The 27,593-nt window shown below is 45.7% G+C and overlaps 1 protein-coding gene across 15 annotated transcripts in view; it reads right to left on the minus strand.

Moving 5' to 3' along the window:
• The window catches only part of ttn.2 (titin, tandem duplicate 2), a 250,029-nt gene that overhangs the window by 110,006 nt on the left and 112,430 nt on the right, over window positions 1-27,593 (minus strand). For all 15 annotated transcript variants that reach the window (XM_083777339.1, XM_083777342.1, XM_083777338.1 and 12 more), the window contains 8 exons: window positions 24,866-24,919; window positions 23,823-24,221; window positions 23,010-23,288; window positions 20,677-20,949; window positions 20,403-20,542; window positions 19,848-19,974; window positions 9,130-9,272; window positions 6,306-6,429 (listed from right to left, as the gene is read on the minus strand). In XM_083777339.1, coding sequence (XP_083633465.1) covers window positions 6,306-6,429; window positions 9,130-9,272; window positions 19,848-19,974; window positions 20,403-20,542; window positions 20,677-20,949; window positions 23,010-23,288; window positions 23,823-24,221; window positions 24,866-24,919 — 1,539 coding nt within the window. The remainder of the gene's footprint in view (window positions 1-6,305; window positions 6,430-9,129; window positions 9,273-19,847; window positions 19,975-20,402; window positions 20,543-20,676; window positions 20,950-23,009; window positions 23,289-23,822; window positions 24,222-24,865; window positions 24,920-27,593) is intronic.

Below are 27,593 nucleotides of genomic sequence, written 5' to 3' on the forward strand. Positions count from 1 at the left end.
GTTCTCAACCAGAGGTCCTTGAGGAGGGGGGAGGGGTGTGTGTGTGTGTGTGTGTGTGTGTGGGGGGGGGGGGGGGGGTAGGGGGTTTCTCTAAAGGTGTGTGATCAAATGATCAAATGGTGCCTGAATACACAGAGGAACATCTGTAGGTTCACATCATCTTCTGACGTGATGACAGGAAGACAGATTATCTACCTAATATTCGCAATTGTTTCAAATACGATGACTTTATCAAACTTCTAAATTCTAAATAAAATAAATGTAATTGGTGTCATTTGACCGTTTAGGTCCATAATGTTGACAAAGAATGAAGTCTTTCTACATCTGAGTGCGTGAGACGAGAACATATATAAGTGAGTTTGTGCGTACGGTACATGTGCGGGCTTGCGCGTGCGTGCATGTGTGCGTGCATGCGTGCGTGCGTGAATGTATGCATGCGTGCGTGCGTGTTCTCCTGCGTACCATTAATCCTCAGCGTGGCGGTGGTCTGCGCGGCAGACGGCAGTCTGCAGTGGTATTCTCCGGCGTCGTCCAGCTTCAGGTCCTTGATGATTAGGATCCTCCTCTTGCCGTCGCTGATCATCTCGTATCGACCTCCTCCCTCCGGCAGCTCAACGTCTCCTCGGAACCACCTGACCTCCGCTGTGTCCTTGGACACCTCGCAGAGCAGCTTGATGCTGTCAGTCTCCGTTCCCTCCACGCTGCCCATGTTCTTAGAGAACCTCGTCTCCTCCTCTGTGAGAACAACAACATGTGGACATTTAGAACTTGAGATTGTAGATCAGCTATTTTTGAATAGATTCAATATGAAATAGTACTATATCGGTTAATATGTATGTTTTATTCTAATAATCTAAATCCACAAGGTAACGTGTGACTAAATTGTTCAAATCCTATCCTAATTCCTAACCGCATGCAATAAAGGCTTCATTGAGACACGAAGGCTATGTTTTTATAACATAACATGTAGGTTTCTTACCAACGACAGTGAGCAGCCCGGAGGATTTGTTCGTCTTGGCGTCACATTCGTACTCGGCCTCGTCGTCGAACACAGACTTGTGCACGACGAGGACGTGTTTAACGCCCTCCGAGATCATTTCATATTTCTTCCCTTTCCTGATCTCAGTTCCATCCTTGAACCAGCGGACCTGCAGACACCACGAGTCGGGTTAGAGTCGTACAAGTACACTAAACACGAGTATGAATGAATTAATGAATTAATGAATGAATATTAATTTCATACCGTTTAGAGGTCAGTAGCATGAATATGAATGAATGAATGAATGAATGAATATTAATCTTGTTTATTTTGTCACACAAAATAAATGGTCAAGATATAACTGATGAATTCATTCAGTTATATCAGTGATGTCATCAGTAATGGCTACCATGACTCGGTGTCAGTGGTGTCAAGTAGCACAGCTAAATGAGTTGGAATTAGTTGGCGATACTTCTTGTCACATATTGACAGATGTTAGTTGTACTAATACTATTGACAGATGCTACTAGTTATACTACTAATGCTCAGGGTTGGTTACCTGTTCACATTAATGATTAGATAACAACATGTCCTTCAATGACCACAGATGTTCTCAGGATGTTGTTTACATACATTTGAATGTTGTTTAGGCAGATGCTACAAGGTTTGATGTTTACCTGACATCCTAGTTCTTTGTAGCAAATTAGAGTCATTGTTTTCCTTTGCACTATATTCACTATTTTTTTGTTGACTAGGGTTGTTGACTTTTGTTGACTTTTGTTTGTTGACTAGGGTTCATGCCATTTGCTCTGTAAGTAAGCAAGCCTTGTCGAGCCATGAGGCCCACAGGAGTATAATGCCCCGTTTCTGTAGCGTGAGGCAGCTTGATACACCCCCTGGACATGACGCTAGTATGTCACAGGGACTGACCCCCCAATCCAACCCTTGATGCTGAGTCTTTGGTATGACCCGGCCGGGGATCGAACCCCCGACGTCCCAGCCAGAGCTGGGCCTAAACTGTAAATTATATATACTGTGAAGTGCAACACAAAGTGAACATCCGTTTATATATTCTATAATTCCAAAGTCACAGATTAGCCGAGCGTACAATACATACCTTGACATTCTCTCGGGACAGGACACATTCAAACCTGGCAGATTCCTTCTCCCTGACCTCCACGTCATGGAGCGGGACGGAGAAGTCTACATGTGGAGCTGTCAATCACAGGTTCAGGAGGGTTACATGACATCACAGCAGCTGTGACTGACTGACTGACTGACACCAGGACATCACACCACAGGAGGTCTGACTCACTGTCTTCACACACTTAGTTTCAACACAGCATTGGACCTCATGGAAGCCAAAGCCAATACAGAATAATATTACTATGTAATCATTTTTTTACCAGACTTCAGTGTTGATTTTGTCGACTAAAACTATGAGGAACAATATCCGTCGACTACCTTTTTTCACTGACGAAAACTAAATGAAGACTAAGCTATGATGACCAAAAGTAAGACTAAATATACTGTATTGACAATTTCTTCAACAAATAAAAACTAGACTAAAATGTTAGGAAGGGACTAGTGGACAAGAGATCCACTAGGAAGGGACTAGTGGACAAGAGATCCACTAGGAAGGGACTAGTGGACAAGAGATCCAGTATAAGTAAAAGACACAAGTCATTTTAGGCTTGGTTGCATGCGTCTCTCTGTGACGTGCTGTGAGCTTGTAGATCGGCTATTTTCAGAAAGTGTAAAATCAGTCATTACGACGGCATCAAAGGCCCGCCAAAATACATTTTAGTCGACAAAATCAACTGTAGATTTAGTCGACTGAAATCTCATGATATTTAGTCGACTAAAACTAGACTAACACACACATTCCAGGTGACTAAAATGTGACTAAAACTAAATTAAAACTATTCAAAAGACTATGACTCAAATTAAATCAAAGTCAACACTGCCAGACGTTCTATACATATAAGTACAGATGCTGATAATGTCATAATGTCATACATCATATTATTGTAATAATGGCAAAAACTATAAATAAATCTAAACAACATAATAAACTGACAATAACAGGTAGTGTGGTTTGCCAACCACACTATCAAAACCACAATAATAACAATTCTTTAGGATGATATTTTGTCCCAGTACATTTGCACATAAGTCTGTGAAATTACCCATCCTAACTGCTAGGAAAAGAGCATGTTATTCAATCAATACAGATGGGCAGTCAGGGGTTAAATGCCTTGCTCAGGGACACACAGAGTATGGCCGGGATGCCAACCAGGGACCTTCTGTTCCTCTCTAAACCCCACCAGAAAAAAAACAACTGCACCTAATTTACAAACTGTGTAAACTAGAATGTAGTGCAGGTTAATTTCCAAATCATCATCATGATTTTCAGGCTGGTGTGATTAAATCATTACTGATTTATCATCATTATGATCTCTATAATTACTGTCGTGTTTTCTGTCTTTAAAGGACCACTTCACGCATTTTCAACCATATGATCTTCACTGTAATTGGCCCTCTCTATTGCTCATTACAAGATGGCACCAATGTCTGTTCAGTCTGTGTCTCAGAGGAGGAGGGGCCAAACCTGCATACCAATGACATCATCGATAGGAAGGTTTGATTTCCTGATTTTTCTATTTTCAGAATGCTCAGCTTCCACAAAGAGAAAGGCTGTAGTTACTTTCTATGTATGGATGGATGGGGGTTGGGAATCCCCCATCGATGATGTCACTGGATGGGGGTTGAGAATCCCCCATCGATGACATCACTGGGGATTAGGATCCTGAGTGGTCCACAGCCCACCAATGAGACGCACACAGAGCAGGTTAAATTTCTTAAAATGAGCAAGAAAATGGGAGTGAAAGTGGTCCTTTAATATAAACACTGTGGGCTGAGTTCTACAGCGTAACATGACAAGGTGGTGCCTGTATAACTAGTAACTATGGTACAGGTGAAAGGTTTCTCCACAAAGTTAACCTTTGAACCTTTAAGTGTAAAGCAGACATTATGGTGGTACGTACGTATGACGTCCAGGTAGCAGGAGGTCTTAAAGTCCTTGGCGTCGCAGGTGTAGGTCCGGGCGTCGTCCATGGTGCAGACGAGGACGCGCAGCGCCCTGACGCACCCAGACGACACGATTTCGTACTTTTTGCTCTTGGCTCGGACCTCCTGTCCGTCCCGCAGCCACGAGACCACGGCGTTCTCCCGGGACACCTGGCACTCCAGTGTGGCCGTGGCCTCCTCCTCTGCCGTCTGGTCTTCCAGAGGCACCGTGAACTCCACCGGAGGTTCTGGATGAGGCCGAGGGGCGGTACGGAGGGTACGGGGAGGGGGGTTAGTCATGTTAACAGAGGAGCTGGAGCTCAGTGGGGTCCAGGGGGTCCCGGGGGAGACTGAGGGGTCCCGGGGGGAGACCTCCCCTCCCCTCCCTCCTCCGATCACAATTAACTAAATGTGATCGAAAACAGCGGATCTAGAATAGCGTCACAACGCCCGTTATGAATATAAACTGTCTGCTGTGTGTAGTTTATAATTATATTATATCATGGATGATGTTGATCTAAACACACTAACATGTACTAACATAGACATTTATCTGTTCATCTGATAAGCTTTGGTCAGCAAATAAGCAAAAAAACTAAACAACTACTAAAAAATAAAGAAAGGGACAATTTGGCAGACATGTAAACAAAACGTAAAATATAAAATAGACATAAATACATTAGAAAGACATAAGCATGACACATATTCTTTACATGGGCGTGTAAAGAACGAGACAGACCTGAAAAGGCAACAATTTAAATTAAAATACACGTACATGTAGAAAGACACAAGCATGGCACATATTCTTTACATACGTAAAGAACGAGACAGACCTAAACAGGCAGTCATTAGTATATATACATATAAACACTAACCGTGTGATATTGTGGGCTGTGATCGCAGCCTACTGTGTGCTTCTAGCCTAACCGTAAAGCAACTTCCTAATGAATGAATTTTAAGTGAGACAGAGACACTGTAGTTATATCGCTCAGACTGAAGTCAACTTAACTAAAGTAAAATAAATAAAGGCTGTTGCAGGCGTACACCGAACAAACGCTTTGTCGAGCATTCGCGCTCGATATTGTGTGATTAATGTTGGGGGGGAGGGGCATTTGTTGTAGCCTCTTGGCCCTGAGAGAGCGTGATCCAAGAATCCACGGACGTCGAAATACTTACCAGTACGATACTGTATGCCAGCGATACGATACGGCTGCCACCGCAATGTGGAGCTAAATGCCTTCCTACAGACATGACCATATATATAATATAAATATATTTATATTGCCATTGAGCAAATATATATATATTTTACCTCCATGAGATGCTCCATAATGCTGTTGATTTGCTCCCTAGCCTGTTCTCAGAGGTGTGCATGAATATGTCAGCAGAGAATTGGGATGAGGAGGGCATGGATTGATGATTACGCTTGAATTATGCGTGCTGATAATAAAAACACAATACTAAAGTACACTTGCAGCTTTTGTTTTTGACAGTAAATTGTTTAATAACCAGGTTTGCTTGACTTTGTTTGGTTTTCAGCTAAGTGTAGTAGCGTACCCCTCATGTGCACATTCTGTATATGTTGAGAACTGTGCTCTTATCTGTTTTGTCTGTTTATCTGTTTGTGAAAGAACATCCTAAAAACCCAGGTATGACATACATAAAGTAGATGAAAATATGTTCAGAAGTACTAGAGATAAACTCTTCTTAGGGAAATTCTGACTTGCAAGTGTACATCAATTTTGTTTGTATTGTATTGTTACACTTTTTGCTTTGGTAATGTAAACGTAGGCCTATGTTTTCTCATGCCAATAAAGCTCCTTTGAGTTTGAATTGAAAATGTAATTGTGCTGCTGAGCCACGAAGGCCCCAAATGTCAACCTCTGAGTATATATCTGAAGTATAATCATAGTATGTTATTTGGATGACCCCGGCCTATGGGATCACATGAATCCTTGAATGATTACTATTGTAATTTCTCCTGACTGGACCAGTCAACACCAAAGGACAATAGTCCTTCCACTCTGTTCTGCATACTGTGTGATTTGTGACACTTTAGAGATGTAAATGTTTAATGAGCAGTGGATCTCAAAGTGGGGTCGTTGAAGGAAGGGGTTCCAAATGGCCCCTTTTACAGGTCTGTAACTCTGAGAGTGTAGTGTACTCATGGGAACCAAATGGACCCTCACCACCGGTCCATTTGGTTCCATTATGAACCCTCTCAGAGTATTCGACGGATCAGAAGAGGACTTCTTACCTCCCACTATGAGATGGGCTTCCGTCTGGAAGTCCTTCGCTACCATTTTCACCTCCCCGGCCTCTTCCAGTTTCACATCCCTGATCGTCAGGCTGTGCTTCTGCACGTCCATCCTGATGACCACCTGTGATGAAATTATGCATAATAAATCAGCTGCTGGCCGGGCGGGGAGGGGGGTAGGGGGGGTCCTGACAGTGACAGGCATGCAGGCATGTCAGGGGTCAGCCTGCTGTAAATGAACGCAGGCAGCTGGTTAGCTAGCTAGGGCTGCATTTAAACCACCCGTCCACCCTGTCCTATCCTGCTGTGTGCTACCTGACTCCACCATGTACCGATCCTCTCTCTCTCTCTCTCTCTCTCTCTCTCTCAGGCCGTATTTCACTAATTAGTACAGCAGTGACCCGTTTTAACTACACAAGCACTTCAGCAGAAGTACAGTTCCTTAAGTACAGTTCCTTAACTTCACAGAAGTACAGTTCTTCTCTGCAGATGTTCTCTGTCTCTCCCTGACACCATGCAGTGTACAGTGTGTCTCCCAGCAGGGAGTGGTATGTGTTGTTTGAACAGCAGCAGCAACAACAACAGAGACAGAGACTTTCTCTAAAGCATTAAGATTATCACTTCCACCAATTAGGAGCTTATATAAAAACCACAGGATTAGCAGACTGCTCTTCTAATTGAAGAAGCATGTACTTCAATAGGATATTATAGTATATACTTATAGGACACAATGTACTCTTTCTATAATGTGTTAATAATGACCATGGTTTCAGTTTAAACGCAAACTTGGCACAGTGTTTGTGATTGTGATCATGTCAACGGTAGCGGTTACAAACCAAACCATACAGTTTGTGTACCGGACAGTACAACCAGGACACATGTTTTCTTTCTTCATACAGTACCGTATTACGCTTCATTACGTCTATCACAACGGCTGTACAAGTAGCTGTACAGCCTCTCAGTGCATCCCTTAGCCAGTTAAACCCTGTGTACTTCCTTGACCGGAGTCCCCCAGGGGTCTGAAATAGGTTTGCTTCTTCCCCCCCCTGCTCTACAGACAAATTATCTTCGCCGGAAATCTACAAGCTCACAGCGTGTTGTGGCGCTTTGTGAGCTTGTAAATCTGCTCATTTCCCCATGAATGTTCACTTATTTCCTCTGAATGTATGTCTATTAATTTATGACACAATCTGAGAACCCGTCGTCAAAAAATAAAGGAAAAAAACTGTGCTGTCAGTCCCGAGAGACACATGACATGTCTGTCCCGAGAGACAAATGACATGTCTGTCCCAAGAGACACATGGCATGGCCAGAATAGGGACACTAGCTGGGGTTTAAGTTGGTAACCACTTCAAACCATTTAAAAAAAAAGAAAAAGTGAGCTTGCATATATTCTTATTTTTTTGCTATTCGGCTTCTGAACAAGCTGCATAATAAATAGTGCATAATCTCTAACCTAACGACCAGCACACAGAAACACTGGTGAATTAATGGCAGCTATACTAACCTAACCAGTCAATCAAATGAATTGTGGTGGACAGGCTGTTTGTTGATGACACGTGTAACATGCAACAAAATAAATGTCTTGCCCAACTGCTGCTCCGGGCCCAGAAAAGCTCTCCGGCCTTCCTGCAGCTCCAGTATCACATTACAGGCCAATATCTATCTAAATAATGCTTCATTATTTTGGGGATGTGAGCGCCTCGCTGCATGGCGTGGCCTCTCTTCTCCATACCATTTCCATACCACAATTACTTCCAATGTTATCACGTCACATTATCACGTTTTAAAATATTAAAAGGCCGTCAAAGAGCTGCTGTTGCCACCTGCCCTCCTGGCGTGGCCTGCCTGCTCACGGTGTCTCGGGGAACAGTTTAAAAATAAACCGGGAGAACGCTTGCAGGGCAGAAAAGATCCCCCTGCGTTATCTCAAAACCCAGATCGAATGCTCGACTGGAATCCCAATCCTCGCAGTGCCTTATAAGAAGAAAGAGCACGGAGCGAAGCACACGGATTCAACAATAATAAACTAAGACATTACTATAATAATAATATTATTATTATTATTATTGTTTAAAACAATGTACTCTTGCATGCATAATCTCAATTTGCATCGATCCAACTGCAGACAAAGCTATTTTGCAAAGCTCTTATACAATAAAGGCCTCATCCTGATTGATCGACATTATTACAGGTCAGGAAGTGTTTATTGATATCATTAAGCCAGCGGTTCTCAGCGTGGGGTCCGGGGACCCCTCAGGGGTCCTCGAGGAGTCACGGCGGTGGGTGGGTCTGTATAGCTCTGAGAGAGTTGAAATGGACCGACCCTTACGGGTCCATTTGGTTCCATTTGTAAACTTTCAGAGTTAATATAACAGTTAAATCTACACTTTTACACTGTAGAGTACAGTCTTATTACACTGGGGGGTCCTTGAAATTAAACAGGCTACTTTGCTTTTACTTTGCTACTTTTACTCGGTCAGTAAGAAAACTGAATATTATTATACAAGTAGGAGTAAATTAAAAATGTACTTGAGTAAAAGTACAAAAGTATCAGAATCATACTTAAGGTACCAAAAGTAAAAATAACTCATTGTTGTCAAGTTTTAAAATGTATGAAAATAGCAGATCTGCAGTGAGCTTGTAGATCAGTGGGGCCTCAGACTGCTGCTGCAGCGTCCGTTGGTGTCACTAAGCCATTTAGCGGGGCACTCGCTTCATGGTGTCGTCCACTCACAGATAACAGTTTGTTTTGTATTGACTTGTACTGTAATTCTGTAAACTGTTGATACATCAATCAATCGATCAATCAATGAAAACTCACCCTGTCGCTGGCCACCACCTTGGTGCCTCCCACGAACCACTCCACGGGGATGTCCTCGAAGGACAGCTCGCACTCGAAGGTGGCCGTCTCTCCGGCCGTCACCACCACGTCACACAGGGGCCTCTGGAGGCCGATGATACGGGCTTCGGGAGGTTGGGGAGAAGACATGGTTTAGTTTGAGTTCCCCCTTTCCCGATAAATAAAACTCAAAAAGAATCCTCCACAGCTCCACAGAAAAGTTAATCCTTTTTTTTCCAGTTGTCTCAATAATCCTGCATGGTTTGAGTTGAATGTGACAGCCCTAAGTACAACTGAGAGAGACTAGTTGAATGTGACGGGCCGCTGTAAGCCCTCAGTACAACTGAGAGAGACAAGTCTCTGGACACTGGGACACTGGGGGACCCTAGCTCATTAGCATACGACCTGCCAGGGGAGGGAGGGGGTCAGGCCCTCCCCTCCTGCCAATCACTGACAGCTCTGGATAAGGCATGTGGATTCTAAAATAACCCTGGGCCCCCGATTGGCCGAGAGCCAAACCGATAGAGGAGGAGACCCCCCCCCAATCTGTCCCTGTCAATCAATTCACCTCAGCTTGGAATTTCCCAGGAAAAGCTAGAATGACGCGTCCAGGAGTTGCACACATACACCTTCTTACATCACTTCCTGTGGGCATCAGGTGAGGTGTGTTGGCGCAGCGGGGTGGAGTGAGGGGTTAACAGTCAGATAACTGTCAGGAATGTCGAGTCCCCGATTAACGAGATCCCTAAAACATTTACAGCTGAGCTGCCTCGCATAGCTGACTCTAACGAGGTACTCAATGCCACTTTGAGCTGCTTCACCGTATTTCAATGTTTCAATACTTCCATGCTTCAATACTACATCTCAGAACTGTTTTACTAATTATTTAAAAAATAATAATCTTTTGTTACTTTATAGATTTGGTTTAATACAAAAACAAATACATTAACATATATATATATATATATTATATATATGTACTTTTGAGTAAAAGTACTAAAGTATTGACAGTATACTAAAATTATTTGAAAATAGCATATCTGTAGTGAGCTTAATTGTAGATCAGCTATTTTCAATAGCATTGGAAATAGCAGAGCTTGTAGATTAGCTATTTTCAAATGAATGGAGTGTATATATACAGTAGGGCTGAAGTCCATTATAATGTAATGTATGTTTTGCAATAATAATAATAATAATCAAAATCTACAAAGTAACGAAGTGTAGTATTTGAATCCGAGATGTAGTGGAATTGAAGGACAAGTATTGGACATTGGAAATGTAGTAGAAATACCTGCAAAAAGTACCACCAGAGTACATTAAACACCTCCATAAAGTACAGTAGTACCACCAGAGTGAGAGTACATGAATGAACTTTGTTACGTTGCAACACCAGCACTGCTGGAACATCTGGTATAGCTCCACCCTCTGGTGTGACATCATCAGCAGCAGCAGCCAGCTGTCATTCTGTGACAGCTCCACTGAGAGGGAGGAAGGTGTGTGAGTTGACACTCAGTCAGGAGGGCACGGATAGGAGGGGGGGGGGGGGGGGGGAGGGGGGGGGAACATCAAGGAAGAGTAGCTGCTACTCTGGTGGTGGCAGCTATGGGGATCTTAATGAATAAAGGGGGGGGGGGGGGGGGTTGGGAGGTGTGTGTCTTGTCACTCATTAGGCTGAAAATCTGCCTGAATCCGCAGAGGACTGTCTGTGGAATCACATCATCTGATATCTGATGTGTGACTCAGTGATCGCCAGTTTTTTTTTCTTTATTATCCTTTATTTACCCATGGGTAGTAGCTATAAGCACATATATAAGTGCTCATTTTCAGCAATGCCCTGCACATAGAGACGCACAGACAAACCTGGGAGCTGACCTGTACAACCTCAGTCTTATACTGTTGGCCACTAAGCAGCTCCACTGGAGCAGTTGGGCGTTCAGTGCCTTGCTCAAGGGCACTTCAGCTGTGTTCGGTGAGTGATGACCAATCACTTTCCGACCCAGATGTTGTTAAAGTTAAACTCACATCATCTTGTTGACTAAACCCAAACTAGAGTTGAACACACACTGTAAAATAACCTTTTAGTTAATTATTGTGTGTTTACTACAATAAAATGAAACAGCTTAAAATCATAGACAAAATGTCCATAGTTTTTGTGAAGTATTTAGGTTGAAAAGTGAAATCCTTTTGAACCAGGCCCTAGTTACAAACACCCCATAATGCTATAAATCCACTGTGTGTCCATAGTGCTATAAATCCCATCTCCAGAGACTGTGTCCAATTGTACTGAGGGCATTCGTACACAACAGCCTTTTTTAACTAACAAAATAAGCATTTTCACACAAAAATGAACTAAACTGGCAAAACCGACGTAAAACTAAACAGAAATTGATGAACAGAAACAGAATGAAAAAGAAAAAAACCCCAAAAGAGAACGATTAGACTGACATTCTAAATAGCAAATATACAAAGACATTGATGACATTTGACCGTTTAAATCTAACTCACATACATTGATAAACAGACTTAGACACATGTCTAGTGTTACAGTTGCAATAATTTAGGCATTAAGCGGACGCTCTTATGCAGAGCGACTTACAAGCGAGGTAAGCAAGGTGATCACAAAGTGTACATAGAATGTAGGGAGAGCAGGACTAGGATCACAGGGGAACCCAGAAAGACATCATTTCTAAACAATACACAACATAACAATCTGTACATTGAAACCAGGATACCGAGCAAACAATGAACCTCAACCTAGAATCGCTTTACAGATTTGTAAATTGTAAATTGCACTCTCTTAACATTGTGGTATTATTGGTAGAAAAACACACCCAAGTAATAACAACTGTGGTCTGCAAATGGAATCTGAGGAAGCTAGTGGTAGGGGAATGAGATGGAGTCTCAAGAGGTTAGCGCTAGGAGGGTGAGAAGGAATCTGATGAGGTGAACGCTAGGAGGTGAGCGCTAGGGAGGGTGAGATGGAGTCTCATGAGGTGAATGCTAGGACGGTGAGATGGAGGTGAGCGCTAGGCAGGGTGAGATGGAGTCTCATGAGGTTAGTGCTAGGGAGGGTGAGATGGAGTCTCATGCGGTTAGTGCTAGGCAGGGTGAGATGGAGTCTCATGAAGGTGAGCACTAGGGAGGGTGAGATGGAGTCTCATGAAGGTGAGCACTAGGGAGGGTGAGATGGAGTCTCATGAAGGTGAGCGCTAGGGAGGGTGAGATGGAGTCTCATGAAGGTGAGCGCTAGGGAGGGTGAGATGGAGTCTTCACATTGAGGTTCTTCCGTTACCTTTCACCCTGAGCTGGGCATTAGACTTGGCGTTAGCGGCCTGGAAGTGGACGGCTCCCGCCATGTCCAGGCGACAGTTATACAGAATCAACATGTGTCGGCTTCCCTCTTCCTTGATCTCCACGTCCTGGTCACACGGGGTCATACAGGGGTCATACAGGGTCACACAGGACCTATTTTCTATTTATCTATTTGTATAAAATGTGTGCGTGGTTAATAATGTGGGTTTTTATACATATTGAAAAGTTTCCAGCCCACAGCTCTCGAAATGTTAAAACAACATGAGCAGAAACTAGTGGGGTAGGTAAGGAGAGGGGGGTCTTTGTTTGCAGTTGTTGGGGTGGTGTTGGACGTTGTTCTTACAGCAGAGGGGAGGAGAAGGCCCCCGTTCAGTTTCCAGTTGGCGTGGACCTCTACCTCATCGATCTGTGTCTCAAACATGGCCGTCTCTGTCTCCGTTACCTCAACGCTGTGCAGCGCGCGCACAAACCTAATCTCACGCTCTGCATAGAGACACATTGTGCAGAGGGGGGAGCCGTTAGAACTTAGAAGAAAAAAAAACACACAAACGGTGACCGGGAACGACCGGTGCACCTGAGAAGAATGAGCAGAACAAGGATGAGAAGAACTGGATGTGAGAACATATACATATATATAGCTGTAACATACATTCATATAGCTAGAACATTTATAGATGTAAACACACAGCGGTGTAACAATCAGGCGTATAGCTGCACGTCACTCTCATTCAGAGCGACTGACAGAATGTGTGAAAGCAGAAAGTGGTAACACTTTATAGAAAGCCATTTCATTTCACCCCAAGTAACTTAAAGTCAGACCGCGTGTCACTTTTCAATTACAGATTGCTGATAATATTTCACTGGTATATTTTTTGAAATAACTACTAACAAATGTGTGGATTATAAGAACCATTATACACACGGAATAAAGATATTTAGCATCAATGAATAAAAAAAAAACCTTACAAATGCTTATTAAAAATTTACAGCACACTTTTCACAAATGATAAGTAAACATTTGTTTGCAAGTGCTCTATCAACTGTAAAGTTGATGGCGTATTTGACAAAGACTACGAAGTTGTATGCGTGTATGATTATACACGCATATAAGGTAATTAATTATGCACACACTGTCTATGTGCACAGTGAAAAAGGTGGTTATTTGTAAAAAATAAATGCTTTATATAATCACCTCTTAACTGTTATGTGCTCTAACATATCCATTGTTGACACAGATTTACAAAGTGCTATAACTGGCTATAACGATTGCAAATGCCTTTAACACGTTTGCAAAGAAGTTGCAGTTCACACCGCGCTACTAGAGAGTTGGCTTATAAAGTGCTACCAACGATCACAGTGAGCCATGAAATGAACACCAAGCGGTGACAGAAAGACATCGGCGTCCCGCGTCATCAGCGAGGACAGGAATAGGAGTGACACAGAGAGGGATGGAGAGATGGATGGGTGCCTCTCATTGGTCCGGGAGGCGTTACCTTCGATGTCCAGCGTGGCCGTGGTTTTGTCGGAGCCACAGTCGCAGCTGTACGTGCCGCCGCTGCTCTGCGCCGCCTTCCTGACGGTCAGAATGCGTTTCTTCCCGTCGCTCTGCACCAGAACGTTCTTGGACGGGAGGATCTCCTCACCGTCTTTGAACCACCTGACGCGGCCCGAGGCCTTGCTCAGCTCGCACACCAGAAACACCTCGTCCGCCTCCACGGCCGAGTAGTTCTGGAGCTTGGTGGTGAAGTAAAGATCGCCCTCTGGAGGAATAACAACACAACATTCAGCGCCGTGTGTGACGCCACCATTGCGTCGGCGAGGTCGTGGCTACGCAGATTAACCACATGAACCCTGCATGATGGCGCCCCTATTCTGGCGGGGAGAGCAATCCGAGAAAAGTAGCCAATCTCAGCAAGCAGTTGTTTTTAATCTCGGCGAAGATATTGCTGCTGTCAGACAGAAACCTTGTAGATCTGTATTACCCCCCATACAGTAATGACCAATGGTATTAAAGTAGAGCAAATAGCCAATCTAACAAGCTCTAACAAGCTCCAATGGGTTGCATCGCAACGTGTTATGAGCTTGTAGAACGGCTACTTTCGTGGGTTTTACAAATCTTCAACCAATAAAAAGATATGAACAGAAGCCATGTGAGTGACAAAATAACTACACTGGATCCATGTTTTGTCCCGTTTCCTTAAAAGCTATAGGTTTCCACCCGACAGCTATGCCATTTAGTGTATAGAGCCAAAGCAGGAGGAGTGCCTAGCAGAGAGCCCTGTGGCACTCCCTCCGGTCAACCAAGCGTATATATATAGGATTCAAGTGGTTAATCAAAAAGAATTCCCTGGACGGGAGCTTAAAGAAGTCACGCGGGACTGACTGACCGATGACAGTGAGCATGGCCTCCGAGGCCTTGCCCATGGCCTCCACTCTGATCATGGAGGTGTCGTCCATGGTGACCTCCTTGAAGGCCAGCGTGTGGACCTTCCCCTGGTCCAACATGTGGACCACCTTGGTGGGGTGCAGGCGCGCCTCGTTCTTGTACCAGACCACCGGCACCATGTGGGACAGTTCCACGCTGAACTCGGCCGTCTCACGCTCCTTCACCGTGACGTCTTTAATGGGCCTGAGGAACTCCAGGCGGATTCCTGACCGTGATAAATTCAAATATAAATGATGATAATAATAATAATGTTTTGAAAGTACCTTTTTTTCCATATGTTTCACCAAGAGCATTGAAGCAGCGGTCGGGTCTTCTTTGCTCACCTTGAATGACCAGTTTTCCGGCCGTTCTGTTGTCTTCGGCCTCAAATATGTATTTTCCTTCGTCTTCATATCTGGCCGATCGGATGAGCAGAGAGTGTCTCTTGCCCTCCACCAGAAGCTCATGCTTCTCATCGTGGCCACTCGCCAGTTCCTGAGTTCCCTTCAGCCAGCGGAAGCTTTTGGCTTCTCGGGAAACCTCACACTCAAAACGTGCCTCATCCTTTTCGTACACATACACGTCGCTGAGCGGCGTGACAAACTGAACAGGAGGTTCTGTTAAGTCAGAGAGACACAGTTAGCAAACTTGGCATCACACGGAACGCTGAGGAACCGCCAGGACGCCTGCAAGGCTAACAGAAGAGCGCATTCGTACTTTTCAAAATGCAACAGTGATGCATTCAGCACTGTTGTGTTTTTGTAAATCAGAAAGCAAAATAAAAAATATATAAAAATCACACCCAGTGCAAAGTGAGCGGTGCCTTTGATGAGTTAATTTCATTAAGCTACAGTGAACAATGTTAAAATGCCTGTCCGTTTCATTTCAAGGCTGCTCCACAGCACCGCTCGGTGGCCGCAGCAGATATGGACAAACGGACAAACGAAACCGCGCCGACATAGACAAATGAGACAAATGTTTGGAGCGGCTTGCACTGCTCAAAAAAAGACTATAGGCTTCTAAAACTCACACAAGAGAAGAAGCGCCGATAAAGTCCGTACATGAAAACAGCACAGCTCGTAAAGGCGCAAGCTTAATTATTACTAACATGAAGTGGAATCTCACCCTTCACTTTGAGGTTCGCGGAACACTTGGCGTTGGCCGCGGTGAAGGTCAACTCTCCCGTCAGAGGGACCTTACAGTTGTAAAAGATCAGGGTGTGCTTCGCTCCGTCCTCCACAATGTCAACGTCCTGCAGACCGGCGGGTTTCAGGGAAACAGCGTGATTCACGGAATAAAGCAAAAATAAAATCTCAAGAAATGTAACGATGGTGTTTTATAGGGCCAGCGACCAGCCGAAGAAATCATGACATTTAACTGATCCATTTAACCAATCTACAAGCTCACAACACGTTGCAGCTCCAGGTGTTGTGAGCTTGTAGATCTGCTGTTTTCGGTGCACAGCAGCGTGCTTTCACATTTGGCTTCTATGGAATCCAAATGAGTGAAATCAGTGGAGACTGAGAACTTGAATCCATGATTCGTGATTTACAGCAGGACTGTTCAGTAACTTGACTGATTACAGTCCACTGTGTTCAGTCCACTTTCACGTCACATCAAATCAGACGCTCAGTTGAGCACGATGATACGCACAGTGCTGGGAAGTAACTAAGTATGTTTTTGTCAATTAATCAGTTAAATTTTAAAAAGTTGTAAAAAGATGTTTGTCTAAATTGAAAGTGAACTGCAGATTATTATTATTAGATAATGCAGTAGAACATAAACGTACGGCTGAGGGACTGAGGACTTCTCCGTTCAGTCTCCACTGGCCATGGATATCGTCCTCAGAGATCTCCACCTCGAAGCGAGCCGTCTCGCCGTCGAACACCTCAACGCCGTACAGCGGGCGAAGCACCCTGATGTCACGAGCTGACACGTCCAGGAGAGGTCAAAGGTTAACGTGTGTGTAAATAAGTGTGTCGTTCAGGTTAACTTAACGACACACATTAAGACACACAAGAAGAAAACGCCCACACATACATAGACACATACAGGTGACCATGGTAGGGGGAAAGATGGTGATGGAATGGAAGATGTCAACAGAAAACCACTAAATGGATAATGAAAGGGTTGACCGGGAGGCGAGGAGGTGGAGGTGAAGAGGATGGAGGTGGAGGTGAAGAGGATGGAGGCTGGTGAGGGAGGAGGAGGAGGATGTTTTTTTAACTGGGGAGCGCCCGGCGGCAGCCCGCGGGCGAGATTATGTTGATGAAACGGATGGATCTCAAATAATGGACCGTCGTGGCGTTACCTTCGATGTTCAGCGTGGCGCTCGTCTTGTCCGTTCCGCAGTCACACACGTACTGCCCCCTGTCCTCGTCCTCCACCTTCCTGATGGTCAGGATCCTGCGCTTGCCTTCGGCCTTGACCGACAGAACCCTGGAGGCTTGGACCGGGGCCTCGTCGTGGTACCACACCACGTCCACCTCCCTGCTCAGCTCGCAGTCCAGAACCACCTCGTCTTTCTCCACCGCGGTGTAATCCTGCAGCTTAACCGTGAAGTACGCGTCGCCCTCTGGAGGGAGGGAAGGAACACCACGTCATTCAGTCCCAAATGAACATGTAGTGCAACGGATACTCTACGCGACAACCGGTGACACAATCGTTAGGATGATTAGGGGAAGGATGGATGGAGGGGCGGGATGGATGGGGGATGAAATCATCCGTTGGATCTCAGAGGAACGGTCAGGGAACTGTGAGCTTGTTGTTACTGTATCACGTGTACAGATACAGATGTACTGTACAACACGCAAACGTGAACGGGTAGATGAAAAAAGAGACACGACATACACATGACAGCAAACATGAATCGACACTATGACAAACACGGAAACCAGGAGGACGAACACAAACCAACCAACAAACCAACCAACAAACAAACGATGGGCTGTGGTCAGTGGATGACCGATGGGGTATACGTGAGGCGGTAGGTAGTGTGGCTGGAGGGGATGGAGAGAGAGAGATGGTTATACCTATGACCGTCAGGTTGGCCATGGACGGAATGCCGTTGACCTCGGCCTTGACCTGGCAGGTGTCGTCCAGAGTCACCTCTCTCATTTCCAGAGTGTGTTTTTTGCCGTCGACGCGTGTCAGCACCGTCCTGCTGGGATGGACCTTAGCGTCGTTGCGGTACCATGTGACCGGCACGTTGTCGTGCGACAGCTCCAGCTCGAAGCGAGCCGTTTTGCCCTCCTTCACGGTCTGGTCCTTGATGGGCGATATGAACTTGACCCTTGTGCCTACAGGATGTTAGCATGCAGGGCACGTCCATATAAGAAGTTAGTCTTAGAGAGAGGGATGCGACCAGCTCAGTTAAACAATGGCACTGAAAGTCCTGAATCAGTGGTGGAAAGAAAGCACCTGAAGTAAATGTACTTAGCATTTTGGCTTAACTTTATTTTACTTGACTATTTCTATTATATCTTTTATATAATTATGTATCATATCCACGGGAAGGAGACGCCCGGGAAGACCATTTGGGACCAAACCGGCCTTAGTTTGGAACGCCTCAGGATTACCCCAGGATGAAGTCTGGAAGTCTGGAGCTCTCTGGTGTAGCTGTTGCCCCTGCGACCCGACTACGGATAAGCGGTTGAAGATGGATGGATAATTCTTTTTATCATATTTAGCGTTATATAATTTGTCAAAGTTTAGAAAAAAAACGTTTTACTTTGTACTTGTTCCTTCCACCACTGCTTAGAAGTGCTCCTCCAACACTTACCCTCCACTGTGAGTCTGGCCGTGGAGGTCTGGCCCAGAATCTGGACACGGTACTGGTCCTCGTCGTCAAACTCACAGCCCTTTATGACCAGCATGTGTTTCTGTCCATCATCGATGATGTTAAACTTCTGATCGGGGGTGATGATGTCGTCCCCCCTGTACCACATGACCTTTGACACCCTGTCCCTGTTGACGCGGCACTCGAACTTGGCCTGTTTCTTTTCGGGGACGCTCACGTCCTCCAGAGGCACAACGAAGGCCAGCTCGATTTCTGGGAGGCGTGAGGGGGAGGGGGTTAGGGGATGTACTGTTCAACACGGCAGGGCTGGGCTGGGACGCAACGCCAGCACAGCACAAACAACACAACAACAACAATACAACAACGACAAAACAAAAAATAACACACACTTTGACAACACAGCCCGGCGGGCTGCTTGGCAGAGTGACTCGCTCAACCTAATGAACCCAGCAGACTTAAAGTACACGTACACACAACACCCTCCCTGTGCACTGAAGAAATGTCCTTCAACTCTACAGGGACACAACACGTCAAACATATAAACATTCAATAGACAGACAGACAGACAGACAGACAATATGAATCATAAACATGTCGACACTAGACAGACAGACAGACAGTAACAATATGAATTATATGACACACAATAGACAGACAATATGACACACGATGGACAGACAGTATGAATCATAAACATGTCGACACTAGACAGACAGACAGACAGTAACAATATGAATCATAAACATGTATTGTAGACAGACAGTCGTAGCCCACGTGGAGCGTCTGGGAGAGAAGCTGTTCTTCTGTCTTCCGGTGATGTGGCGAGTCCGACTCAGTCTCCGATCAACAAGCCAAGCTTCATTTTAAATATATATATATGGGATACAAACGGATTGAGACAACCACCTATTTCAAATAAAGCAATAAGGTCCGCACTCATGCAAAACAACTTTATTGGAGAAAAAAAAAGGTACAGCGGACCTTATGTCTTTATTTTAGCTAACTCCGCGAGGGCCGCGGTGAGGCAGAGCGAGAGCGGGGCGGTCAGCCCGTATAGCGAGGGCCGTGGTGAGGCAGAGCGAGAGCGGGGCGGTCAGCCCGTATAGCGAGGGCCGCGGTGAGGCTGTCGGCCCTCATAGCGAAGGACTCTTTCACTGGGTTTACCTTTGACGGACAGCATGGCGGTGGACACGGCGTTCAGGGCCGTGTACGTCACCTCTCCAGCCTGGACCATCAGCACTGTCTTCAGGGTCAACCTGCGCTTGGTGCCTTCCATATGGATCTCACACACCTGTCGAGGAGCATCACACCACAGAGCATTATTACACCAACTGGATCATCTCACACGTCTGTGTTATTTTGAAAGTGTGTGTGTGTGTGTGTGTGTGTGTGTGTGTGTGTGTGTGTGTGTCTGTGTGTGTCTGTGTGTGCGTGCATGCGTGCATGTGTGCGTGCGTCGCCCTAGCCCCGATTTTTATGTAGACTTAGATAGCATTTTATGTAGACTTATAGCATTTTTATGTAGAAATAGCACTATAAAGTATATTGATATTCCACTGTTATGTTCGTAGCTTGCGTATCACTCATGATAACTACTTTTTATGTATGTGATGTATTGCCATGCTTTTTGTACAATCCTCAGCTGAATAAGGTATCAGTAATTGTCACGTGTTTAAAGATCTGGGCATTGTGAAGGTTGAAGGAACGTGCAGGTCTCACCGGAGATCGCGTCAGAACCTCTCCTTTGAGCTTCCATTCTCCTGGAATATCCTCCTCCGAAATCTCTGTCTCAAACGTAACGTCGTCCTTCTCTGTCACCTCCATGCTGGCCAGAGGCTTCAGCACCTCTGCCTCACGCTCTGGAAACATAATGCTTTGTTAGAATAGCCCAGACAGACAGACACAGACACAGACACAGACAGACAGACAGACAGACAGACAGACAGACAGACAGACAGACAGACAGACAGACAGACAGACAGACAGACAGTACCTCCCAGGGTCAGCTTGGCGGAGTAGGGCCGTTTCTCTATCTCCACGGTGTACTCCGCCACATCTTCGGGCTGACAGTTCTTGATGGTCAGAGTGAGCACCGTGCCCTCCTTCTTGATCTCCACCTTGTCGGACGGCTTCAGCTCGTCCTCTCCCTTCAGCCACCTGATGGGGCCCTCCGTGTCCTTGACCAGCTCGCACTTGAACACGGCCGTGGCTTTGGGCTTCACGTGGCAGTTGTTCAGGGGCTTGGAGAGCCAGTCAGTGATGATCACTGCAGGACGCAGGGTGGCATAATGTGTGTTACTCACTAGGGCTTTAAGCAACCAGTCGACTATTCAACTAGTCGACTATTCAACTAGTCGACTAGTAAATCCACTAGTTGACCTTGTTGGTACTAGTTGAGTAGTTGATAAGAAAAAAAAAGAATCCCCCCCCCCCCTGTTTTTGTAGGCCTCACGATCAGCTAGAATGCTAGATTATAGTCACCAATGTACACAGTTTTTGAGTGGTGCAACCACTCCTACAACCAGGAATGTCCGTGTGTATCATGTGTGTATCAGTCAAGAGCACGAGTGGTGTGCGCATGCGTGAAATTGGAACGACAGAAGTATGTGACATGGCTGCCACCTGCTGGACGCAAATCCAACTGCTAACTGTCTAGGTTCATTGATATCCATAATAAAGCTAATCTGACGGAGCAGAGAGAGAGAGAGAGAGAGAGGAGAGGGGGGGGGGGGGAGAGAGGGGAGTTGCACCACTCGGATCACACAGGTGTGATTTTTAAATGTACAAATATCTTTTTACATAATAGGTAGTTAACCCATTTTGACCTGAGATCAGATTCTAAAAATGTCTTCTACATCCTGACAGTTTTCAGAAAAAGCTATGTTTCTGTTCTGTTTCCCCCATAAATGATATGTATTGGGCCGCTGACCCCCCCATCTGAAAATATGTTGTTCCAGAGTGTGTGTACATGTGTGTGTGTTTAGGTTTCCTGGCCTTTCCAATTCCACCCCCTGGTGGCCACCCAGTGTTACTTTTGTCGACATAAACTATGACTAAAAGTCCTGTATTCCCTTTTCACCTCCTTTTGTCACTGACTAAAACTAAATGAAAACTAAGCTATGGTGACTAAAACTAAATGAAAACTAAGCTATGGTGACTAAAACTAAATGAAAACTAAGCTATGGTGACTAAACTTCCCTCTGAAAATAGCAGATCTAGCAGCCCACAACGCGCCACAACGCGGCCCGTTGTGAACTTGTAGATCGTCTGTTTTCAAACATGCAACCCGAGTGTGAAATCAGCCATTACGGCGCGCCAAAATACATTTTTGTCGACAAAATCAACAGTAGATTTAGCTGACTAATATTATGTTGATATTTAGTTGACTAAAAATAGACTAACACTGACACTTTTCAGATTGCTAAAATATGACAAAAAATATATATAACAAATGAGACTTGAATCAAATGGGCTAGCCTATGAGTGACTGCAAATAAATCAATATGTGTCCGTCCTGACTCCTGACCAACAGTGTGGCCTGGCTGGCCTACAGCCTGGCTGGGCTCTGCCACGCTGCCCTAACTCCTTACGCCAGGGCTCCACTGGGCGCGTCTGCGTCGCGTCTGCGTCGCGTCTGCATCGCGTCTGCGTCGCGTCTCCGTCAGCGTCGGGAATGTTCCCTTTTAATCAATGGAGGGTGGCTCCACTGCCCGCGTTGCGTTGCGTTGTGCTGCGTTCGGTGACAAAAAAATTGCCCCGGTTCGTTTTTTGACGCACGCACGCGTTGACAGCAACATAAAAGAATGTTGCTGACGCGCAGTTTTCAAATGCCCGCGGTGGAGCACCTCTAGCGTGACGTTGACGTTGTCATGACACGAGCAGGACGCGACGGAGACGCGACGCGCCCAGTGGAGCCCTGGCGTTACCGATGATCTTTTTTATCCCACGATTTTGCAACCCATTTTTTCACCCAGTGTCAATTATCTAATCATTTGTATTGTAATCCTGGGCGCTACACTTCCTCTGCCAACCTGGGGGGGGGGGGCAGCGGACAGACCTCACGCTTCCTTCTATGCATGAGGAGTCCAAGCTGCTTCTTATCACCTGACAGAGGGGAGTTTCCCCGGCCAGACGTAGCGTAGTGGAAGGAATACGTTATTCCGACCAGTTCCTTTCCCCTCCATCAGGCTCCCCGGCTGGCCAGGGGGAGGTAGTTTTAGAGACCAGGATTACTGCATGTTTTTGTGAGGGTAAATTCAACACAGAAGAAGGCCCTTTTGCCAACCCCGCCTTCGGTATGGTATGGGCACTGATGACGCGGCTTACCGATGATCTTGACCTGGGAGGAGGTCATCACGGTCTCCTGATCGACCACCTCGCACGTGTATTTGCCGGAGTCCTTCTCCGTGGAGTTGGTGATGGTGACGGCGTGACCCAAGCCGATCACGTTGATGGCGCACTTGCCGTCCCTCTTGACCAGGAAGTGTCCGTCCCTCTTCCAGATGACGTCTCTCTCCTTGTTGAGCTCACAGCTCAGGTACATGGACTGGCCCTTGATGGTGGACGTCTCCTCTGGCAGCTCCTTGGTCCACACCACGGGCAGCTCTGCATGGGGGGGGGGGGGGGGGGGGCAGGAACATGTTCAATTACACACAGCAACCAAACGTCATTTCTAACTAACGCTATTTCTAACTATCGTTCGTTCGATTTTAAATATTTTTATTGAAAATGTCCAATCACAAAACTAAAGAAATCTCAGGGCAGACAATATTATGTTTGTTTATTCAACTTTCAGCATGATCACAGGTTTTAAAAGACAGAGGTGCCATTAATAAAACAAATATAAAACTTCAAATCTAAAATGCAATAGCCTATCTAAAAATCTAAATGGTGTAAAACTCAAATGTAAAATCCACTATCATTTAAAAGTCCAAGTCCAAGTCAATGCTGCTGAACATCCCACGCCCCTCCCCCACGACACGTGACAAGAACTTGCAGATCTGCTATTTTCATAGAATGTTCGCTAAATCATAAAGAAATGCCCTATGAGAATAGAGGGTTGCGTGCTTAACATAAATTAAGACTTACAGATTATCAAACCAACCTAAACAAGACAAATAAACTAAAGTGTTTACATACCTTGGACGATCAGCTTGGCCGTGCATTGGATCTCCTTGCCGGCGTTGGTGGCGATACACGTGTACTCCCCTTGGTCGGCCAGCTGGACGTCTACGACCGCCAGCTTGCGGTCCTTGCCGTCCGAGGTCAACTTGTGCTTGGGATCCTCGCGGAGGTTGCTGCCGTCCTTCTGCCACTTGGTGACGGCCGTGGACGGGGAGACCTCGCACTCGAACATGGCGGCGGAGCCCAGCGACTCGGACTCGGACAGCACGATGTCCTGGATCTTCTTGATGAACTTCAGAGGTACGGCCTTCAGCTTGAAGCCTCCGAAGCCTCCTTCCTCTGGCGGCGTGGGGCCTCTTCCGCCGGGCTTCACGCCCCGCCCTCTGCCCTCGCCGGGGGAGGGCGTCGGCTTGCCTGAGACACCAGGACAAGGTTAGGGTTAGATCTCACAAAGGAAATAGAGCATGCACCTCCACTCTAGCCCAGGTGCTAGACAAAAGGCAGTACAAGAGAAAAAATAGAGTCTGCAACACTGGTATGAAAAACTCAGCTCCACTGGTTTATTTGATTCAACGTTTCGATCCCTTAGGATCTTCTTCAGGAATGAGGGTTAGATCTCACCATATTATATTTAAATTAATTGCCATGTCTAATTAATTTGTCGTGCAAAAACGATTTAATTGTGTATTCAAAAGTACATGTATATGTACCTATTCATAAAGGCAATGCACAGGGCAGATATGACAACCTATGAGGCTTCATAAAGGCAATAGGGCAGATATGACAGTTAACTAATGAATGACCAGTATTCAAAAGTAAATAATGTACTATAGCCCAAACAGGCCATGCAAGTCATAATTTTATACTATCAAATTATATATATTTTTAAATGGCACAAATAGCCGATCTACAAGTTTGCAGAGCCTACCATTTATTTTTTTAATCCATGTTTAACTATTTTAAAGGGTCATGATTTTGGAGATGTTTTCTGGAATCAGGATAAAAACCATTAGAGTAAAAAAACTGTCAGACATGAAGATAACAGAAAAACCTCCTACTTTTTAATCCTCGACCAAACGCAGGTCCAGCTCCTCCTTCAGGTGGCGTTCCGTCTGTGCAGAAACACATTCAATGAGTATAACAGGTAGAACACTGGGTTCCCAAACATTTTCATGTCAAGGACCCCCAAATTGACACTATAATTAGCCCGCGGAAAACCGATGGCCAGGGGAACATGGAACGTCCACTCCAAAGGAGATGAAACATGTCACGTAATGATGTGTGAGGGTAATGACGATAATGATGAGTATGAATGGAGGACAGAGATACAGACAACACACACAGAACACAACACGACACATCCACAGGAATGAGATGTAAGCACACAACAAATGACAAACACTTTGATGTCGGAATGACAAAATGACTTGGATGGAGACAAAAGATAATAAGACACATGATGATGATGATGATGATAATAATGATGATGAGTTTGACAAGGACAGGCTGACGAAATATGAAACACATAAAAAGTCGCACGTGAACAAAATGCTGGCGGTCGACATGTATTTAGGGAGGCATTAAGGATGGAGATGGGTTGAGGTTATTGAGGGGGTGAAGGCAGGGGGGGCCCTCTTGTCTCACCTCTCCTGGCCACCCCTCCTGGAGCCTCCCGAGCGGCATCCTCTAGTTCACCTTCCCAGTCGTCGTTGGGAACCATCTCCCATCCCCAGGCCTCCTCTTCCTCCTCCTGCTCCTCCACCTCCAACGCTTCCACCTCCTCCTCCGGCTGCGTGGGGATCTTCCGCATTCTCACGGCTCCCGGAGACACCTCCTTCACCACAGGCTTTTTCTGTGGCCTCTCCTCCTCTGGGGACACCTTCCTAGGGGTCTTTTTCAGGGTCACCGCCTCGATGGAATGCTTAGGAGAAACCGGTTTGGCGGAGTCTCTGGGAGAAACTGCTATAGGAGTAAGTTTCCTCTCCATTGGAACGGACTCCAGTTCTTTAGGCTTAGGCTTGTCAGTCTTGGGAGAAGGAGTCTTTTTCAGTTGCACAAAGGGTTTCGGCTCTACTTCCTCTTTCCCCTTCTTCTCCTTCGGAGTGTCGTTCTTCTCCTTTGGAGTGACCTTCCTCAACTGAAGTGGCTTGGTCTCCTCTGGACTCTTCTCAAATTTCTTAACGGGAGCTACTTTAGGAGAAGCCAACTTCTGCACCGGAGTAGGCTCCGCCTCTTTCACCTTCTCAGGCTTCTTTTCAGGAGCTTCAGGTGTTTCAGTCTTCTTCAGACGGCCTTCAGGTTCTCGTTCCCTTGGAACCTCGTCTCTGGGACTTCGACTGAGTCGTCTATCATCTATGGGCGTCCCGTCTCTCTCCTCTGGTGTTTTCTTCTTCTCTGGCTGCTCTGCCTCTTTGGATGGTCTGGTGAAGGGCTTCAGTTTGAGGCCGTCCATCTCATGCTCCTGTGTTGGGATCCTTTTTACTTTGGTTGGATCCTTGTCTTCTGGTTCTTTCTCTGGAGTTCTCTTTTTATCTCCTGGTTTCAGCACCTTGGCTGCTGGTTCCATTTTCTCTCCAGGAACTTCACCGGGTTTCTTATGAGGTTCCTTGGGCTCCTCTTCCCTGGGAGTTCTCTGTCCCTTGGGGAAGGGCACAGCGTCTCTGTCTGGTCTGTCTTTCTTGTCTTTCTCCAACTCCTCTGTTGGTTTTACAGGTCTGTCAAATGGCTTTAGTTTAACTGCTTCTTGTTCCGCTTCATCTGAAGGCAGTTTCTTCACTTTTTTCAAGGCTTCCGCTGGTGGGGACGGTTCCTCCTCCATTGGAGTCCTGGGAGTTTTCTTCAGGGAAATCTTATCGTCTGGTTTGGCGTCTTTAGGGGTGACCTTCCGCGGGCTCCATGCGTCTTTGGGTGAGTCTTTTGGTTCCACGTCTTTAGTGGTTTTGACCTGTGTCTTTCTCTCTAGAGGTGTTTTCTCTCTGGGTGACCTCTCCTCCTCCTCCGTCAACTGCTCATAGTCATAGTCATACATATGTGCCCGCGCCGACTCTTCATCATCGTACACCGTGGTCGTGGTGACTTTCTGAGGTCTGCCTTCTTCTTCGACCTCTTTAAACGGAACCGATGGAATCTTTTTCAGTTTGATGGCTTCCTCTTCCTCTTCCAGTTCTTTAACGATCCTCGGTGTCTTTTTCAAAGTCGGAATCACAAACGACCCGTCCACTTCCACTTGAACTTTACCTTTTTTGGGCAGAACCATTTCTAAGGCAGCAAAAGTGTTCACGTTACTCATAACATGAAGACAAACATGTATAACAACAATAAGATGCACCTACATATAATTATCTGTATAGCGGTTTGCAAGATTATCTCCGGACAGACAGACAGACAGACAGACAGACAGACAGACAGACAGACAGACAGACGGACAGACAGTCGGAAAGACAGACAGACAGACGGACAGACAGACAGACAAATCTAACGCTATCAGGTTTTTTAATCATGTAAACAAAACATACAGACAGACAGACAGACACCAGATAGACACTGATACGTCTGTAAACATACGTACAGACAGACAGACAGACAGACAGACAGACACCAGATAGACACTGACACCTCTGTAAAAAAGTGTGTATGAGGTGTTATGTGCTTAGCATGCTAATCAGAAGTTTATTTTATTTTTGCTCTCCTTGTTGTGTAATGTGTTGAATATGTCTCTCATTAGCAGGCAACATTGCAGCACTATCTCTCTCTCTGTTTCTGGCGCCCCCTACTGGTACCCTAGTC

Source organism: Protomyctophum parallelum, assembly GCF_964188405.1.
Source record: "Protomyctophum parallelum genome assembly, chromosome: 11".
NCBI classification, from domain to species: Eukaryota; Metazoa; Chordata; class Actinopteri; order Myctophiformes; family Myctophidae; genus Protomyctophum; species Protomyctophum parallelum.